General features: G+C 57.9%; 2 protein-coding genes across 2 annotated transcripts in view; both read right to left on the bottom strand.

Moving 5' to 3' along the window:
• The window catches only part of Capn5 (calpain 5), a 54,318-nt gene that overhangs the window by 20,615 nt on the left and 14,030 nt on the right, over window positions 1–19,673 (bottom strand). The window contains exons 2-3 of the mRNA XM_026387348.2: window positions 16,184–16,380; window positions 9,675–9,806 (exon numbers count right to left, since the gene is read on the bottom strand). Coding sequence (XP_026243133.1) covers window positions 9,675–9,806; window positions 16,184–16,348 — 297 coding nt within the window. The 5' untranslated portion in view covers window positions 16,349–16,380. The remainder of the gene's footprint in view (window positions 1–9,674; window positions 9,807–16,183; window positions 16,381–19,673) is intronic.
• On the bottom strand, window positions 3,546–4,037 carry Omp (olfactory marker protein). The gene has a single exon (XM_026387349.2). It carries the CDS (start codon window positions 4,035–4,037, stop codon window positions 3,546–3,548), a length of 492 nt encoding a protein of 163 aa, XP_026243134.1.

The raw sequence follows: 19,673 nt of genomic DNA, 5'->3' as shown, positions 1-19,673 counted from the left end.
AGTTCCCAGCTTCTGGATTCAAGAATCTGAAATTCCTTAAGTTTCAGATACTCTAACTGGAGGAGCCAGGAAGGCTGCGTGCCATCCCTGTCTCCTTGGGAGGGCAGAGTCCTGTTGCCCAGAGATCAGGACAGCAGGAACCAAGACCTGCTCATCCCAGGCCTGCCTCTCTGCTCCCTGCTGGATGGCCTCAGGCAGTTTTTCCCCCTCTCCGAATCTGGAGCTTCTGTTCAGCAGTCAGGTTCTCCTAACCCTCCTCAGAATAATTTGAAGTGAGGCCGCGCTTCTACAGTCACTGGGACAGAAAAAGGCAAACCCAGAGAGGGTGGCCAGGTGCCAGTTCTGTCGCGCTTGACTGACACTCAACCTTGTCATCAGACTGAGTCACCAGAGGAGGGAGCCACTCAGAGAGGCTGCCCAGGGTTACCCAATGGGACAGTGCATAGCAAGGCAGGGGCCCTCACCACTTACCATGCTGCCTCTCTGGGAAGAGGCTCAGGAAGTGTCAGGTCTCCCCACCCGACGGTTTCTCGTGGTTTCCATGGAGAGTGGGTCATTTCCCCCTGCCTGAGAACAGAGCCAGTGCTACCTCTTCCCACGGAGGGAGGGCTACATTTTTGACTCTCAGAGGTGTTTCCAGCAGTGGCCAGGAGGCAGGCTTGGGAGGGCAGAGACTCCTGGAAGATGGGGGAGGGGGATTCTTCGAATGCTGTCAGGGGGATGTGTGGGGGCAGGAAATGGGGAGGCCCTGAACTGGAGGAGAAAAGGAGCTACAAGACCAGCTTGGGGAGCATTTTGAAGCAGGGTCATTCCCAAGCAAAACCACAATGCAGCCTCTGACCCCCATCTCAGGAAAGGGGCAGAGGGACACCTTTTCCCAGCCCATTGCAGATAACAGTTTCAATGGGGTCAAAGGTCCACAGGGCCATGGCCTGGTGCTCCACCTTTTACTCCTGACCCTGGTCCAGCCCCTCCAATCCCTCTATGATCTGGACAGGAAGCCTCCTCCTCTGAGTCTCAGTTGTCTCTGTTCAAAATGAGCAAGAGGTAAGGACAGAGGAGGTAAGGACAGAGCTGTGAAGAAGGACCAACGGGACACCAAGGCGATGTGGCCCTGCAGCTGCACTGGTACCAATATCAGTCATATCTGGTCACTAGTCTAACAATCTCAAAAGGGTAGGGCAGAGAGGGAACTCACAGAAAAAGCCAGGCTGTTCCCTCTGGAAAGCCTGGGGCCAGGACAGGGTCAGGGACTGACAGAAGATCCAGGGCCGGTAACTCTGAGGCCATCCAGCAGGTAGCAGAGAGGACCGACCCTGTCCCACACCCTGGCCATCCAGTGCTCCATCCACCCCTGCCCAGTGCCCTGTGGGGAGGGAGACTGGAGACAGCATGGCCTCAGCATGGCTCCCTCCACCCCACACAGGCTGGCTAAGCTGCTGCAGGGGTGCCAGGAGGCCCAGTAAACCCAGGCCTGAGGGAGGCCTGGCCGGTCACCTGACTGCTCTGGGCCTCATCCATGACTGCTGGCGGGAGTGGGGGTAGACACTTTGGGAGAGGCTCATGGAGGGTTGCCCAGGGATGGGAGGGCACTGGACAGGACTGGGAGAGCAGCGGCAGAGCTCCTGAGGGGCAGTGGTGCTCACGGCGAGACGCACACCACCGAGGCAGGACACACCGGCTTTTATTGGGCACGCACAGCGGGCACAGTGGAGGCACTCAGGACCTCCCAGAAAGTCGGGATGGGACAGAGTGGGGAAGAGCAGTCTGGGGGGTCCAGAGAGGAGAGGGCAAGCAAAGAGGCAGAAAGGGAAACTGCCCCGGGGTCTGACCTCCTCCCATCCCACAGTTAGCAGAGAGTAAGGCAGCAATGGCTATAGGCAAGGCCAGCACTTCTCCAAACATGTCCCAGAACAGACCCCAGAGCCACAGTTTCACAGGACCAGAGCTCACCACAGCCCAGAGCTCACCACAGCCCATCTCTCACTACAGAATCCTGACTCCGACACCACCTTCTACATCTCTGAGAGGGGGCCTGCCCCCACCAGCCCCAACACTGGGGATGGTTATGACCCTCTAGGTCTCAGTACATCTCTTCTCAGGGCCAAGTGATGTCTCAGGGCCAAGGATGTCTCTGGCCAGGGCCAAACAAAGCCAGCCTTGCGACAAGGTGTTGGGGGCACTTGCGGAGGTGCCTGAGTCTGAATCCAGGCAGCAGGTCAGGCCCCTCCAAACGGGGGCTTTGGGCCTTTGCAATGGGAAGTGGAATGAGGCTAGGGATGGAACTGAATCTGCCAGTAACTGTGCCTCAGTTTCCCCATCTGGTGAGTGGATGCCCCCAGTGACCTCCAAGGCCAGTGTTCTCCATCACATTGCTGTCACCTGCAGCCCACTTGAGATTATCAGCCATTGTAACCACCCCTTTAGGCTTTACCCACCCCTCCCCTAGCTCCCCTAAAGCAGCCCAGAAAATGCCAAAGCTGCTCTAGTTGAAGGAAATGCCTGCTTCTCTCTGTCCAGTGAGCTGGCGAGGCCTGCTTCCCCAAGGGGACATGCCATCTCTAGCTCCAGGGCCCTGGATCCCTCTACCAGCCTCCCCCCAGGCAGAAGGAAACCCTTTACTAAACTGCTCCCACTTCACTGTATGAATCTCAAAGACTCCCAGCTCAGGAAGCCCCCAACGGGGCTCAACCTAGGTCATGTCAATCAACCCCTTGCCAAAAGTCACCCTTGAACCAGCAGCAATTTTTCAATGGATAATCTAAAATTAGGCGTGTCCCCAGGGCAGGAATAGACCCTAGTGTGCACTGTGTGAGCCCTGCATGCCGTCTTGATGGATGTGTGTATACAGGTAGACAGATCTGTGTGACTGTATATAGCTCTCCTTCACTTCTCCACTACAGCCAGCACTGGGCGACAAACCCCAAGGCACCCCCACCACCCAAATCAGCCCTGCAGCAACCCTGCCCCATGTCCTGAGGGTCCTGAGGCATCCTGGGACCACACTGGGTCATTGCAGAAGCAGCACCTTCCCGAGTCCTCAGGCTGGGTGTTCACCTCCTGACAAGGGTGGCCGAGGGTGCTGCGTCCAGCGGAGAGCAGAAGCCTTCTTCCTGGATTCCCCGAGGAGGTTGCTCTTGTCATCTCCATCTCCCGTCTCTGGAGGAAGCCAGATGGCTGGTGGTTTGAATCTCTGTCTCTCTTGGTCTTTGACTGTCTCACTCCCTCTCAATGAAGCAGAGAAGGCAGGTGCCTATAGCTTCTCCATCTGCCACATGAGCCCCTACCAGGTCTCTATCATCTACAGGGGGTGGCATCAGTGGTCAGTGAAGCTTCTAGACTACAGAGCCGTGGGATCTTTCTGGGAGCCAGAGCTCTGACACCAGGGAAAAGGAGAGGAGGAGGGGAGGACATGGACTCAGGGGGCCTCTGGCCACGCAGAATCCAGGCTGAGCAGCTAGAAGAATGTCCCCCCAAAACACAGGTGGGGAAGGGAGGTCCAGGCAGGAAGAGGGTGGGGGCAGATGGGGCAGAGGGCGGCCCCTTCAGAGCTGGCTGAATACCACGGAGGCCTTGAGGTCAGCAGGCTCCAGCCCTTCACCAAAGGTGATGAGGAAGTACATGACCTTGCGGATCTTGGCCAAATCCGACAGGCGCTCCCCGAACTCCAGGGCATCGGCCTCGTTACAATCCATGGCGTCCGAGTCCTCCTTGCGCCAGAAGATGGCAGCGGGGTCCAGCAGCTGGCGCGTCATGAGGTTGGTGAGGTCGGGCGTCCAGTTCTGCGAGGTGCCGGTGATGGTGACCTTGCCGGGCTTGTCCAGCGCCACGTTCCAGCGCTCGAACTGCAGCCTCTGCTGCTGGATGAAGTCGAGGCGGTACACGGACTCCGCCGGCCGCAGCAGCTTCTCGCCGTCCTGGCGCTTCTCCCCACGCTGCTTCAGGCTCTCCACGCGCAGCCGCATCTGCTTGGTCAGGTCCTTGTCCAGGACCAGCGGCATGTCCAGCTGCTGCTTCTGTGGCCCGTCCTCCGCCATGGCCCAAGTGCTGCTGGCTGCTGCTGCTGCTCCTCCTGCTGCTCCCGCCAATGTCAAAGAGACAAATGGGCTGGGGCCTCAGTGCAGAGAGAAGAGGCCACCTAGAGGCCCCACCTCCCCTTATGCCCTCCCTCCTCTCCTCTCCTCCGCTCAGGTCACTGGCCCTCTCTGACCCCACCCAGTTCCAAAATAGGGTGTGGTGAGAAGTGGGAGTCCACCTGCCTCCTCTCCACTCCTGGACGTGATAATACAGGTGCTGCAGGCAGGCAGGCAGGCAGGCAGGAGGGTGCTAGGCTCCCCGGGGACAAGGACGCTGATGTCAACTGCTGTGGAAACCACCTTGACTACACGGATGGGCTGGGAGCTGCTTGTTTGTGAATAAGGGAGTGCTCTGCACGGCAATGCGGGGAGGAGGGAGCACTGGCTGGAGGCTCGCAGGAGAGGCTGGAAGACCCCTATGGGGGGCAAGAACAGGACCAGACAGGTGTACCCGATGGAGACCTGGAGTCACTCAAGCCAACATCCCAGCTCCCCTCCCCTTCACTCACCCACATCCAACCACCAAGGCTGGTACATTCTACTTCCTAAATGTCAGGGAGTCTTCCCCTACATTCCCGCTGCCAGGACCCCCACCCTGCCACCATCATGTCCCACCCAGATGCCTGGTTCTCAAATTCCAGTGTGCATCAGAATTACTTGTAGGACTTGGAAACAGACTGTCAGCCTCCACTCCCAGAAATTTTGATTTAATCCATGTTGGATGTGGATTTGCATTCCCAACCACCTCCCAGGCTGCTGGCCCAGGAACCAAGCTTTGAGAATCACTGACCAGCTGATTCTGACCTGGCCCTTCCTCCACCCTGTGCCATGGCAACCACATGACCACAGTTCTCTTCTACCAAAGTCCTATCACGTATTCCCCGTTACCCCAGGAGACTTGAGGGCAAGGAAGAATCACAAACATCTATGTCTCTAGCATCCAACAGGAAGTAGAAGCTCTGTTATCAAAAGTGGGCAAGGGGGCTGAAGTGGTGGCTCAGTGGTAGAACGCTGCCTTGCATGTGTGAGGCACTGAGTTTGATCCTCAGTACCAGATAAAATAAATAAGATAAAATATTGTGTCCATCTACAACTAAAAAAAAAAAAAAAAAAAGGCAGGATGTGGCTTAGTGGTGGAGGAAGGCCTTGGGTTTGAGTTTAGAATACACACACACACACACACACACACACACACACACAACAGGACACATGAAAGAGAACTGGGGTATGTGAGCATAGTTGAGGTGGGGATGGGGCAGAGGGGTGGGCTACCACCATAATATGCAAAGGAAAGAGGAAAGAGGCCCAGGGCCAAGTGTAACAACAGAAAAAAATCTGAAGGATCTCGTGAACCACAAGCAGAGTCAGTTGCTGGATGAAAGCTACGTTAATCAGTGATATCTTGAGCTACATGAATGGCATGGGGGTACCAAAGGAGACAGTACCTGGTTCTGTAGAGTGGGAGTTCAGTGCCTGATCAGAACCTTTGACCTTATAGTTGGAGGGGCGGGGGCGGGGGAACAACTTGGCTGATGAACTGACACCGGGAAGCTTCTCCTTCCTCCTTGGGAAGGAACAGTTTCTACCCTTCCTGGCTCTACATTTTGCTTTTCACTTGTATGTCGGCTTCGTTTCTGCCTGTGGTGTCCCCTGCTAGACCACCAACCCTGAGAGGGCAGGGACGGGGCCCATCTTGCTTAGGACCCTAGGCCAGCACCCAGAACAAGGGAAGCACAGAGGAGGCCCACAGAAATGTTTATTGAATGAGTAAGTGACACTGATACGAGAATAGCTGCTGGAGGGACCGTGGGCCAAGGACAAGAGGATGCAGGCAGGTGGGAGAGCTCAGGGCACTGGCTGAGGCCCGAATGAAGTCAGGTCAGCAATGTGCTGGAGCAGGAAGCTGAGGCCAGAGAGACCCAGCCTTGACTGCAGACCACCTAGAGCTGTCCCAGGCTGTGGCTGTGGAGTGACCGAGGTGACTGAAGGTGAAGGCTATTAGAGATGGAACCCAGAACTAAGACCAGGGCAGTGGGGAGTAAGGGGCGGAGCGGAGACACGAGCCACAGGGGCACAGTGATCCCCAGAACACAGCAGTTCTTGGGGTATAAAAGGCTAGGATCCTGGAGGTGCCACACCCTTTGAACCCAGGTGACAGCGCAGACAGCTGGATGAGGATCTAGGAGCACAGGAGAGCGCCTCATCTCTGGCGGGGTGGAGATGTGCAACCAGGAGGAGGCTGAGGCTGGGCCTCACAGACCGGGCAGGAGGGAGGGGGCGACAGGGGCCACAGGAGGGGGGGACAGTGCAGGGAGGAGGGGAGCAGGAAACAGAGGGTGCAGAGGCTCCGGAGGAGTGGCAGGAAGGAGGCAGGAGGCTGCAGGCGGTTCTGGATGCGCTGATATCCTTGACTCAGCTGCCAGACACTGGGGAGGACCCACCCACGGCTGGACGCAGGAACAAATTCAGGGGAGAAACGCAGGCTCCAAACTTGCACAATTAAAATAAAACTTCTTAACCGAAATGGAAGAAACAACAACATCAACAACTGAAAATCCTTAACACTGGAGGCTACTGGGTAACGAAAGTCACTTGACTTTGTGGTTTGGGGACTTTTTCCACACCTTCTGTTCCAGGACCTTCTGTGGCACTTGGGGTGCAGTTGGTGCCCATGAACGTGCACTGAGCAAACTGCTGAATAACTGAGAACAGGAACTGCTGATATTAAAGGGCCAGGACGAAGCGGGAAACACAAAATGGAACCAAGACTGTCTGCACCGGCCTTCTCTGCCTTTCCCAAACCCGCCCCAGTACTGCAACCCCCAACTTCCATGCAGTTGGGGGCCTGGATGGCTCCTCCAAGGCCTAGGCCAGCCCACGGCCAGGGACACGATGGCTCAGGCAGCAGGCCTGGCCTCTGCTCTGGCTGCACCAGGCTCCCAGGGAGGGGAGCTCATAGACGACCTTGGGTCCAGCCTAGGCATGGTCTCCTGGCAAGTGCTATCAACTGCCACTTCCTGATTTCAGGTTCACAAAACCTGGCCACCTGAAGTCCACCGCCTCCCTGCCTGCAGGGAACACGCAGTGAGATGTGGAGGCCAGGATGCCCCACCAGGGAGCCTATAGGAAGGGGAGCCCACTGCCCAGGGGTGTCTGGAAGAGGCGAGGGCGGGAGCTAAGTGTGCAGAGTGCTGGGAGCCAAGGGCTGGTCCTCCTCCCATGATGGCGAATCCTGAGCCTGTTGGTCCCAGGTTACTTTAAGAACGAAGAGTGAAGGGTGACTTCCTGGAGGAGGGCGCGTGTCAGGTACCATGCTCCTGCTTCTGAGGCCTAGCCTCTTGGAGTGTGCAGCTGGATAGGGGGGGCAGAGGTGCAACCCAGGCTAAACGCCACCCCTGTCCCCTCCACTGCCCTTCCAGGGAGAAAACAGGGTGGGGCAGGGAGGCCCTGCAGGGCAACAGGCCCAGAAAGTGAGGGGTGACAACAAACAGGGCCCCGTCAGGGAGCGTGAGGCACAGTAATGAGCTCCCTGGAGCCTCATCCCAGGACCCAGGGGCTATCGCCACAGCAGTACCTGGAGGCAGAGTGCAATTAGCTCAGGCTGGGGACCTGAGCTACAGGAGACCAGCCTCCTGGCTCTGCAGCCTGGAAGACCACCCAGGCCGGTGTCCCAACCCCTCAAAGGAGGAAACTTCAGTCCAGAGATAAGAGCAGGCCTGCCCAAGGAGGCACAGCATCAAGACCAGGCCTCCTCCTGTGAGTCTCAGCCTCTTCCTCCAGCAGTAAAGATGGGGAGCTGCCACAGGGACCAAGGGCCAGGCCTGGGGCAAGGCACACAGCGCTGAGCTCCTCCCATCTTGTTCGGCACCAGCCCACTCCTAGACCCAGAGGTACTGTCAGAAAGGCTGGCAGTGGAGCTGCCTGTCAAAAGCTGGGTGGAACAATTCGGGGTGGACTTCCATTCCCAAAACTCTCCAGAGGCTCCTCTATGCTGGCCCCTGTGAGGCTCCAAGGGAAGATATAAGTTGGACCGGCTCTGTCTGTGGGGAGCTCACCTCAAGGGGGGAGACAGCAGATAAACAGGCAATTATAGGGCGGGTGGGAGGTGGGGGGCAGCCCCGAAGGATTCCCTTGTGCCACCTCCAGCCCCACATGAGTCCTCGCCTGGGGGTGCTGGGGCTCAGGGGCAGGGGGCCTGGTTCTGGACTCAAAGAAGCGGGCTGGAGGCTGCAGAATGGAGACCAGACCTCCACCTAGAGAATCGGGCCAGGCCCCACAGCTTTCTCCCAGCCTGGATGCCCCTGAATACCCAAATCTATAAGCTGTGGCCGTTGCCTTTGCTGAGGCCCTGCGAGCCCTAAAGCCAGCTGCCCTGACCACTGCAGGAGCCTCAGAGGCCAGGCCTCAGGGATGCCCACTGGGTGGCTGTGAGAGGCCACACCCTGTTAAGAAGACCTGAGAAAAGGGACCCGAGTCCCAGCCTCGGCCAAGGGCATAGCTCCCTCTGATGGCTGATGGATGCCTCAGAGGATGAAGAAAAACACACTGTGCTCCTTGCACCCTGCTTGCATACAAACATTCCAGGAATGTTCCTAACGCTGCGTCCACTGAGCGTCACATCACACCAAGCATGGTAAGGACAGCATGTCAGTCCACCTTCTGGCAAGGCCACTACTCTGATTCTGCAGAGGAATAACCTGAGGTCAGCTACAAAGCTTCCGACTGGTAAGGCTGGGGTTCAGATTGAGCCTGGGCAACTCAATGCCCCATGACAGCCCACCACCCACCCCTTCCTAGGAAGAGCAGAGAAGGGAAAGAGACAACCACTGGAGCTTAATCCTGTGCTCAGCCCAGGTCTCCTCTACAAACCCTGCCTTAATTCACCAAGTTCGGCCTCCACTCCAGCCTCCCTGTTTTCCCCAAAAGGAAGCATTGGATTTGAGGGTCCCAATGCTAAGTGCTGCCATAAAAGAACCAGATGGCAAGACCAGAGTCCATTTGTTCCAACCCCAAACCTTTGGATGGCATGATGATGGACAAGCTGTAGAAGGTGATCAGGATGCTGGACCTGGGCCACCACCTTCCCCCCACCCTTGTGGCCCTCCCGGACTGGTCAAGAACATCAGCAGTGTAGAACCAGTCAAGAAGCTGGAGATTGTCCAGACCACTCATGCTGAACAACTGGGAACAGCAAGGCCCAGAGAAGGATAGCAACAGCCCAAGTCACACAGCAGGTTACTGGCAGAGTTGCCCTGAGCCCCATCACAGCTGACTCCACACTGAAAATCATGCAGGAAGGTTCCATATGTCACAGGTATATATTCGGCTCCAGAGACACTAGGCACCCAACAGTGTGGAGGGGACACATCAGGATCCCCCTAGAGTTACACAGATGCTACCAGCACCTGCCTCTGGATCTTCAGCTAATGGTGGAGGGAAGGCAAATCTGATGCCTGACCAGTGCTGAGGGGCCAAGGTCACCACCTGGCCCTGGAGCAGGCTTTCAGGAAGTCTCCAGCCACATCAGGGCTACACCTGCCTGGCAGTGAGGGCCGCAGGCTGCCTCAGTGCCCCAGCAGCCCCGTCCCCAGGCCTCACCTTCTGCCACAGCGATTCACGGGAGGCGAGTGAAGAGCAGGCTGCCACAAACCAGCAGTTGCCCACCTGTCCCTGGTGCAGATCGTGGGAGCTGATGCCATCCACAAAGAGGCGGGGGTTCTCGCAGATGTCCTACAGAGAGGGCAGGGAGAGCGTGAGGGCCCCAGGAGCACAGGATGCCCACCTGCTGCCAGCACAGAGGTTCCCCGTCCCCACACACTGAGGGCCTAACCTGGCAGACCACTCCCCAGACCCAGCCTTCCCCAGTTCCTGGTTGGATGCCCTCTTCCTTCTCTGACCCAGAGCGCGCTTCTGCCAATGGCATGATGATGAACAAGCTGTAGAAGGTGGTCAGGAGGCTGGACCCCGGCCACCACCTTCTTCCCATCCATGTGGCCCTCCCTGACCAGCCAGCCCTCATGGTGCCCTGGGGTGGGAAGGGGGAGGTGAGACAACACCAAAATGACAGTGATGAGCAGAGGGCGTGGCCTAGTGAGCAGAGGGCGTGGCCTAGAGAGCAGAGGGCAGGGGCGTGGCTATCTGAGGGTGGGGAGGAGTGAACAGCGGGTGGGGCGTGGCAACAGAGGGCTTGGGTGGGGCGAGTTGATGCCCCTCCTGTTCTCATCTGATCCCCACACCCCTGAGGAGTATGGAGTTGCTATTCCATTTCAGGAATGGAGGTCCACAGTAGCGCAGAGGCTTGTTAAAGGCATACCATACAAAATGCCCGAGTGGAACATAAAATCCTGTTGCTTTTCCCATGGGGATTGGCAGCCATGGCAGGGGGTGTACTCCCTAGGACATGACAGGAAGCCAGGCTGGGCAGCCACTGGACCGGGAAGTGACTCACACAACCTGGTAACTGTGGGACCCAGCCCTTCCTAGTTCCTGGAAGCCCAGGGAAGCCGGCAGGGGGTCTCCGCACCAGACCCTCCCACCAAGCTCACCCAGAGTTTTCCTTTAAGGCTCCCTGAGGCTGGGAAGTGGGAGACCCATGGACTTTGACCTCAGACACAAGCTAAAAGGGTTCATTCCCCGGCTTCCCATAGTGGCTGACATCCCACCCCAGGCCTGAGGTGGGCAGCTGGTTAGTCCTCTGCAGGGTGACAGACAATCCTTGCCTAGAGCTGAGCCCCACCTACAGCCAGGGGCTGCCTGCATCACTTGTGGGCCAGGCAGTGTGGGGCTGGGCACAAGAGGGGGTCTCTTCTACTGCCCATCCAGGCCTTGGCCAGCGCTGCATATGCAGCTGGCCACCCCAGGCCCCTCTTTTTCTCTCACCAGCACCTTGACTCCACAGAGTTGAAAGTGACTGTCCCCCAAGGGGTGGGATCAGGGAGACACTGATTCAGGTCTTCTATGTGCCACACAGCCTGCTAGCACCATGGTCAATCCTCACCGTAGCCCGGAGAGGGGAAATATATGCCCATTTTACAGATGAATGGTTGAACAACATGCCCTAGTCATACTGCAGGGGGAGGTGACAGCAGGTCACCTGCAAGTTTGCTCCTGAGCTCCATCCATCAATCACCACAGAGCTCCTGAGGCCCTACCACAGGTGGCCAGTAGATGGTAGCAGAACCAGGAAGATAGAACTCCAATTCCTGCTCCCTATTCATTAACTGTACAAGTCTGGGCCAGTAGCTCAACCTCTCTGTGCCTCCATTTCCTCACCTGTGCAAAGGAGACAGACTGTTATTCCTGCAGGGCTGTTTAAGGCCCCCACAGATCTTAGTGGCGGAGATTTGGGCAGGTGGAAGTGGGACAAAGGGCCCCTCAGCTCTCATAAGGTGCTTGAGAATCCCCTGGTTTCCAGAGAAACCAGTATCACAGGACGGAGGAAAGGATCAACTCCCAGAGGACATGAGCGGCTCCCCAGACCCGACCCCTGATTCCAGTTGGAACCGCAGGGTGACCCAGAGCCAAGCAGCGAGGAGGCTTCCCCACAGCAGGTCTGGGTGCTTCATCTCAGGTCACAGGAGACCAAGGGAGGCAGCCTGCCCCATCCTGTCCCCAGGACCTCTCAGCTGCCTTCCTATCTCGCCTCCCAGCCCAGCCTGGTGATGACTCAGCATCTGCCTGAGGGCCCGAAGGAAGGAGGAGCTTCAATATCTGGAGGACCCCAGCTAGGGCAGGCCAGGGGGAGACCAGCACTGCAGGGCATGCCATGAGGTGACTGTGAGGTGCCCTCCACTTCAGATGCTCCCAGCCTGTGGCAGACATGACTGCCCCATTCCATGGAGGAGGCTGAGCCCAGGCAGTGCCACCAAGGTCATGACAGCCTGGGAGGGAGCACCTGAGGCCTGGGCCTGTTCCTCCTGCCTGGACAGGCTTAGGGTCCTCAGCTGTAAGCTGCAGAAACCAAGTGAGTTTGGTGGCACTTGGAATTCAGAGACCATGTTGGGGCACCTGTAAAAGAACCATCATAGAAATAGCTCTCGAGGACCACGCACACACTGCAAGCCAGGCACTGCCCAAAGCAACCCTGCAAGACCAGTATTGCTAGCATCTCCTTTTATAGATGAGGAAACCAAGGCACAGAGAAGTTAGGTCACTTGCCCAGGACCACAGAGGAAGAGGTTAACTGAGACTCAAACTCAAAACTCCAAGTCTGGCTCTAGAAATTCCAGGTAGGCCAGGTTATGGGTGACAAAGCCACCCTTCTTTCACCTGTCCCCCTGCATCTGTTCTAAGCCCAGCTCAGGGGCCAGGGGATACCCAGACCATCACCCACCACCATGGGGCCAGGTTTCTCCAGACTGGCATTTGTCCTTCCACCTTTCCTGGGTCATCAGTTGGACATGTACCATAGAGTGAGTCAGGGACGGTACCTGTCCACAGGTCCCTGTCTCCCTTGAGCAGGAGGAATGAGAGCTGAGCTCTATGTGAGCGGAGCTGTCACAGCCCGAGCCTGGAGGGATCACAGAGGCCACCATCAAACAGGCGTGGAGAGGGCTGATGGGAGGAGCGGCTCCAGAGACAAATGAGAACTCTGAATACTCCCCACAACAGGGGCCAGCCGGAGACAGAGGCCACCTCTGACACAACCCCGCCCAGGCCTGGCCTGCGCCCTCTTCCACCACTATCCATGCCTTGGGGTCTCCCCCACCAGCCTGTGAGCTCTGCCCACCTCCAGGGTGAGCAGGGTCTAGCAGGTTCTGCTGGGGCTGTAAACAGGATTGGGAGGGCTAGTGCCAGGGTTGGCCCTGGGCCAAGCCACGGGAGGGCTGGGGAGGCTCCTCTGGTCAACACACCTCTAGGGCACAGACTTCTGCACCTGTGGTCACCTCTCCCTCCTCTGTGGCTCCCAGCCTGTTGGACCGGCTGGACCAGATGCAGGCGCAGCCCTCAGTCACCTCCCCCTGGCACAACAGGAAGTTCAGGTTCCCTGTCCTAGGGTACAAACAGGTGTGCACAGGCAGCAGGTCCACACCCACCCACACACAAACCCCCCCACACACACACACATACGCACACACACACACAAGCGGCACCTCTGGCCTCTGCTCCCTGACCTGTTCTCGGCCCACCTTCACCCAGGTCACCCTGCTCCAGAATTCAAGATCACAGAAGGAATTGGCAACTGGGGACACTGGGAGGGGGACCTCTGCCTGGGACAGGAAAGGGCAGTGTTCTCGTGAGTCATGCTGTGTGACCTGCACCCTCTGCCCCAGGCTTGCCTCCCCCATGGCTCCTGTCACCATTCCCATCCTTCAAGGCCACCTCCTTTAACAAGCCTTCCCCTGCTGCCCTGAACCTGTCCCGGTGCCAAGGGTGCCAAGGGTGCCAAGGCTCCTGGCCAGGGCAAAGGCCTGCCTGGCACCTGGCCTCGAAGCAGACAGTCTGCTTGGGGACATTCAGGGGTCTACTGCTCAGCACAACAGAAGAGCAGAGGCCACCCCAGGAAATGGGCATGAGCCCCAGAGGGTAGGGATGGACAAGTTCTGGGGGGTTCCAAAGCTGCCACCAGTTTGTAGGACCCCCACTTGTCCCATGTTGTGTTCCACCAAGTGACCCCCACACTGATTTCCACGTGAGGTAAGTAGAGTGATGGATGGGGGCACTCTGTCCCCACAGGGATGTCAGGTGGCCCCCTACCCAGCCCTGAGCCTGAGAGAGCTGGAAGGTGGCACTGTCCATACTCTTGGGTCTCCCTCGAGCTCCTAGGCCTTGCTGACAGTGCCCATCGCCTCGCCCTGACCAGCCTGTGAAGGAGGCCGGCAGGTGTTTGCTGTACTGGAGAGAAAAACAAAACACAATGAGCTGCAGCAGGGCTGGGCCTAAAGCAGGTGCCCTGGGTGGAGGGGGAAGAGGACCAGGCTGGGTCCCACCTGCAGAGTCAATAAGAGGTGACGCCCCAGGCAGGGAGGGTGGCTGAGGAGAACCTCTAAGAACCGAGGGCCACTGTCACAACAACTTAGAGAAAAGGAGTCAGAAATGGGGTAGAAGTGAAAAAGGATCCCTGGGCTGAGGAAGGAGCTGGGCCTCCCTGTGACACACAGCTGCCCCAGGGCCAAGGTTCACTGGGCAGCGGTGAGAGCTGCGGATCAGGAGCTGAGCCCGCCCACAGAGGCTTGACTTCCTGCTCCATAGACCTCTGTCCAGCCATGCAGAAGTCCAGGGCCCAGGCGCTGCCCACTCACACTCTTTAAATCCACACAGTCAACGTCCCATCGTGTGGTCTCACTTCCTGGTCCTCTGTGGCTCCCCAGGGGGTTCAGTCCTTGAGCTGCCTCTCCACAGACAGCTGAACCCCCTATTGCAGCCTCGTGGACCCCCCAGACTCGTCCCTCAAGACCAAGGAGCACACGCTGTCACCCCTCCCACAGCACAGCGGCCCCGTTCCTGCTTGTCAGCCAGGCTGGAAGGGCCCAGGGAGGAAGGTGGTGAGGTGGACAGACAGGCAGGGCTCCTGGGCCCAGAGAGGGCAGAGACTCCCCCAGGTCACACAGCCAGGCCGAGCCATAGCCTGCCCTACCTGCCCCAGCCAGGCCTCACCAGCCTCCTTCCGGGTCCCCAGGCCACGGGCATCTTTAAGTCTGGGTGACAGGTCCAGGGCAGGAAGAGGGCCAGGACAAGGGCAGCAAGCAAGGGTGGAGCAAGAAAAGGGCAGAGAGTGAGTGTCCACTCCTCTTCCCGGAACCAAAACCCTACAAAGGCCCTTTGAGGGTAGCCTCCTTCCCCACCCACTTGACAAAGAAAAATGACGTGAGAGGGTGGGCCACCAAAATTCTGTGACCAGGCTGAAGGCTTTGGGGAATTCCAGAGGATGAATGCAGGGGCCAGAGGACCAGAGACCCTTCACCTGGTGTCACAGGAAGGTCCAGGGAGGCAGGACTCCAGGGCACTGGCCCACCCCTGCTAGTGACTCACTGGGTGATCTGGGGTTCAGGCCTCCTCTCCTGGCTTGTTCCCCTCACTCTCAAGGGTTCCAATCCAAAAGAGAGCATGGGGATTTGTGAGTTGAAAGGGGTTTCAGACCCTGCCTAGGAGAGGAGCTTGAACAATAAATTTAACTTTCCCCCAAAGTCCAAGACTTTGTAAAATGCAAACCTGATCCTGTCACTTGCTGCACAAGACCCTCAGAGCAAGGGCCAGCACCTCAGCCTGCACATGGGCCCCACCCAGAGCCCTGGCCCCAGCCACCCTGGGCACCCGGGCCTGCCATTTCCACCTGCTTTGAGCTTCCTGCCTCTCCCCTGGCTGAGATGCCTTATCTGAGAACTGAGGAGGAGTCACAGTCTCCTCCAGGTCTAGTCCGGGTGGCAGGTAGAGTAGTCTTCCACTGAAGTCCCTTCTGTGGGACACACCTCACCATGTCACTAACATGGCCATGGGACCTGGGGAGGGGCCTGAGCTATGATCTCTAGCAGTCTCTCCTTCACGCCGGCCCCCCGGGGACACCCGCTCTGCAAGGTCCTCTCCCCACCCAGCCTCCCACCCAGGACAGAGCAGTCACCCCATGGGGCCACACTCCGGCCTCAGTCCTGAGGCCGGGACAGGGGAGTGGCCAGGAGGTGCCAGAGTCCATCAGGACCAATATTGATGGAAAAGACTCCCCTTAAAACAGCCAGGCCCTGTTTTAATCTCACAACAAGAAGCACAGGCTCTTACTTCTTACTGCCCTTATCCTTACTTATCAGTCATCATGATAAACGCTTTCATTTTGACAGGAACAGATGACTGCCAAACCATGAGGATGAGAATAATGAGGAAATCCCTTACACTTGATATCATTCTACACTTTACTAAACCAAGGCCACACCCACAGGCCAAAACAACCCTAGAGGGGAATGGGCCTGGTGCACTTTCCACGGTGGGCCTAGCTGGGCAGTGGTGGCTGTGGGGTGAGGGCCCATTCTCCTGGACCCCTGCCCAGGTCACATCACATAACAGGGGCTCAAAATAGGACCCTCTGCTCTCTGGGCGGTAGGTATCCCTGTGTCCCTGCAGACTCAGCCTGGGGTCTCTGGCCTGCTCGCCCAGCTCCATGGGGGCCAGACACTGACCTTGGGCCGCTTCCACCGGACAGTGGGCCCTGGACTGCCCTTGTAGTAGAGCGAGTCATCGGTAGCGGGGAAGTGGGAGTCCTCGAAGAGCACCTTCTTCCGCAGACAGGCCCGCTTCAGAGACGAGTAGTTCTGATCCTCATAAGGCTTCACGCAGGAGAACATGGTGGCCGCTGCCCCAGGGGGAGGCAGAACACCTAGAGGACAAGAAGGCACACAGGCCATCACTCATGGGGTACCTGGGGCCCTGTCAGCACCAGCCCATGAAGTGGGCTTCACCACCCTCACCATCCAGGTAAGCCGAGGAGCTGAGGGCAGAGGCCACACAGCCGGCGTACGGTGTCCAGTCTGCAATCTGGGCTCTCTCCTCTCGGATGCCTGGAGGGGATGCCAGGCCCACAGGCCACCAGTCAGGGCTCAGGGCCGGCCTGGCCACGCCCCCTCCCTCCCTCTTTGTTTAACCAGCTTCCTTAGACCTTGGGGACCCAACAGACAAGTGGCCAACCCAGCCCCTCCGGGGCTGGCACCACACCCACAGGAGAGCAGCTGGGTCTCATCCCCAGTTCTCCTTCCTCCCAACCCTCACCTCTAGCCAGGAGGGGCACGTTTCCTCCCTGCACCTGAGATGAGTAGTTCTGATCTACCGAGAATCAGTGTCTCTGTGGGGAGCAGGTTCCTGCCTTCACTCCCAGCCCGTGCCCTGCACCTCGCACCCCCACGCTGACCAAAAACAAGGGAGACTGGATGTGGCCAGGAAAAGCCTCCAGGAGGGAAGAAGAGGGCAGGAACAAGCAGCGAGCAGAGACTGTCACATCAGGTACACTGACAGGTGTTCAGAGACCAAGCACCTGAATGACTGTGCCACCTCTGCTAGCTGGACCCTCTCACCCCATCAAGGCTGCAACAGTGCCACACCTCGAGGATCTACTCCTCCTGGGCCTGCCCGGGCAATGCTGCAGCCCCATCAAGGTTCAAGCAAGTTTCCCGGCCTCACTTGGGAGAGGAGGAGGCTCGGGAGGTTGGCTTCCAAAACCATGTTGGAGAGGAAGACTGATGTAGGTGCAGAGGCCAGTTGCACCCCTCACCTGCTGGGCAACCTTGAACAAGTCACGCAGCCTCTCTGAGCCCCCATTTTCTCATTTCTGCCATGGGAATGGTGCTGCTTGGATAACTGGAAGATGCCGCTATAATTAACACAGGCTGGGAGAAGGCCGGGCAGGGGGAGCAGGAGGAGCAGGAGGAGCAGGAGGGAGGAGCCCTGGGACACCGTGTGGAAGACCCCTGAATGACAGTTTGAGTCTATTATTTGAAAACAGAGCTGGAGGGGGACCTTGTTGCCACGGTTCAGAAAGAGAGCCAAGGCGCAGGGATGCCACCTGCCCACGTCCCCCCTGCACTGCCTGGACTCCAGCCCAGTCTTCAGACTTCGGTGCCTCCACCTCGGCCTCACAACCCTGCCTCTCAGGAGCAAGGGCTGAGCAGGCAGGGCTCCCCACACACCCTGGAGGGAGCTGGGGCCCCACAGGAAGCGGACGATGAGGGGAAACAGGAAGGAAGGCATGAGACCAAGCAGAATGTGGTCTTGGAAGGGACAGCAGAACTCGGACACAGGACAGCTGGCTTGTTCCTTGTTCTGCACCAGCAGCTACTTTATCTTCCACGCCCATATCCCTACGGGGGCTGCTGTGTGACCTCAGGCCAACCATGTGACCTCTCTGTCTTCCCCTCTGTCCAGACAGGCCAATCACCCCACGCCCTCTGGCCTCCCCCCAGCCCCAGCCTTGGAGGCCAGGGGAGAAGACCTGGGAGAGCCTGAGAGGGCTCTGGCCCACAGGGACCTGGCCGTGTCATTACACTCTGGGTTCCCAGCAGCACAGCTCAGGAAGCAATTTAAGCTGTAAGAGTTAGATGAGAGAAGCTGGAAGCAGAAGCCCAGAAACAAGCTTTTGTAGTTCCAGTATTTCAGAGCCCAGAGGGCCCAGAGAGGTGGAGTGGGTGGCCAAGGTCACACAGCAAAATTGGTGAGTGTTCTCTGGGCCGGCTCCCAGGGAAAAGAAGGGGAAAGTCTGGCCAGACAGGGCCCAGGAGAACGGGTGGGGCCTTGGGCTGAGATGCAGCTCCACTGCCCCTCCACCTCACCCTGAGGGCCAGGCTGGTCCTTATGCTGGGTCTTCTGGGCCTTTGGGCTGACAGCCCTCCTGCTGCATCAGAACCCCGTCCCAGAGCCTATAGCATCTGACTCTGGGCAGCTCGAGGCATCGGAGCCAACTACTACCACTGCTTATCTCTGAAGCCGCAGACGACCAGGAGAAGGGAAGCTGGCCTCTCAGCTGGCCGCTCTCTATGGGCCTGAGCTCTAGGCCTGGCCCTTCCCATCCTCAAGCAAAATTACACAGTGTTCAGCCAGCCAGGGCCCAGGGGGGCTCAGGACATCTGAGCATCCCAGCTGCCCTGAGAGCCTGCCCTCTTTCCTTTCTCTTTCTCTCTTTCTTTCTCTCTCCTCCCTCCCTCCCCCCCCCCTTTCTTTCTTTTTGGCACTTGGGATTTAACTCCGGGGCATTTTACCACTGAGCTGCACCCCAGCCCTTTTTACTTTGAGACAGGATTTCACTAAGTTGGCCAGGCTGGCCTCAAACTTGTGATCCTCTTGCCTCAGTCTCCCGAGTAGCTGGGACCATGGGAATGCATGGAAGGAAGAGGGAAGGTGCCAGGACTTGGGCCTCTGAGAGCACTGAACAAGACGCCACCACTCGGAGCAGCACGCTGGACACCTCAGTCGGCTATGAGCAGTTGGAAGCAGATTGTGGAAGGGGCCAACTATGCAAAGACCCTGAGGTCAACAGCATTAGGGGAACTGCAGGGAACCCACAGCACCTGGAAGCAGGAAGTGGGGACCAGCCACAAGAGCTGACGGGGCCAGGCATGATGGGGCACGTCTGCAGTCCCAGTGACTCTGGGGCTGAGGCCACAGGATCACAAGTTCAAGGCCAACTTAGCTGGACCCTGTCTCAAGATAAATTTTGTTTTTAAAAGCCTGGGGATGTAGCTCAGAGGAAGCGCACTTGCTTGGCCTGGGTGAAGCTCTGGGTTCTATCTCCAGCGTCGCAGAAAGAAACAGAAGGGAAAAAAGAAGCTGAGTCAAAGAAAAATAAAAAGTTGCCGGTGGTAAGGGCAGGGAGCTCCCAGGCGGAGCTGAGACTGAGTTGGAGCTGAGTGCACGCAGGGCAAGGCACTTACCTCTCTGAGCCTCTGATGGGAGATAATGGAGGGCGTTAAAAAAAACCAATGGCACAGTTGAGTCTAAGTTCAGGAGCAAGAGGGCCTCAAATCAGCACAAAGGACCAGGAACAGCCAGAGATTTGCAGAGAACAAGCTAAGGGACTCACTCTACCAGTTAACCAGCGGATCACAAAGCTCTCCCACTGAGACAGTGCTGGATGGCCAGGCAGACCAGTGGAATAGAGCAGAAGGGCCAGGTAGGGCCAGGCGT

The sequence above is a fragment of the Urocitellus parryii genome, chromosome 4, assembly GCF_045843805.1.
Source record: "Urocitellus parryii isolate mUroPar1 chromosome 4, mUroPar1.hap1, whole genome shotgun sequence".
Lineage (NCBI taxonomy): Eukaryota > Metazoa > Chordata > Mammalia > Rodentia > Sciuridae > Urocitellus > Urocitellus parryii.
This window is presented reverse-complemented; position numbering and strand designations above follow the sequence as displayed.

Excerpts from the sequence above, each read along its gene's own strand:
- Omp (XM_026387349.2), bottom strand. The coding sequence starts at position 4,037 with ATGGCGGAGGACGGGCCACAGAAGCAGCAGCTGGACATGCCGCTGGTC.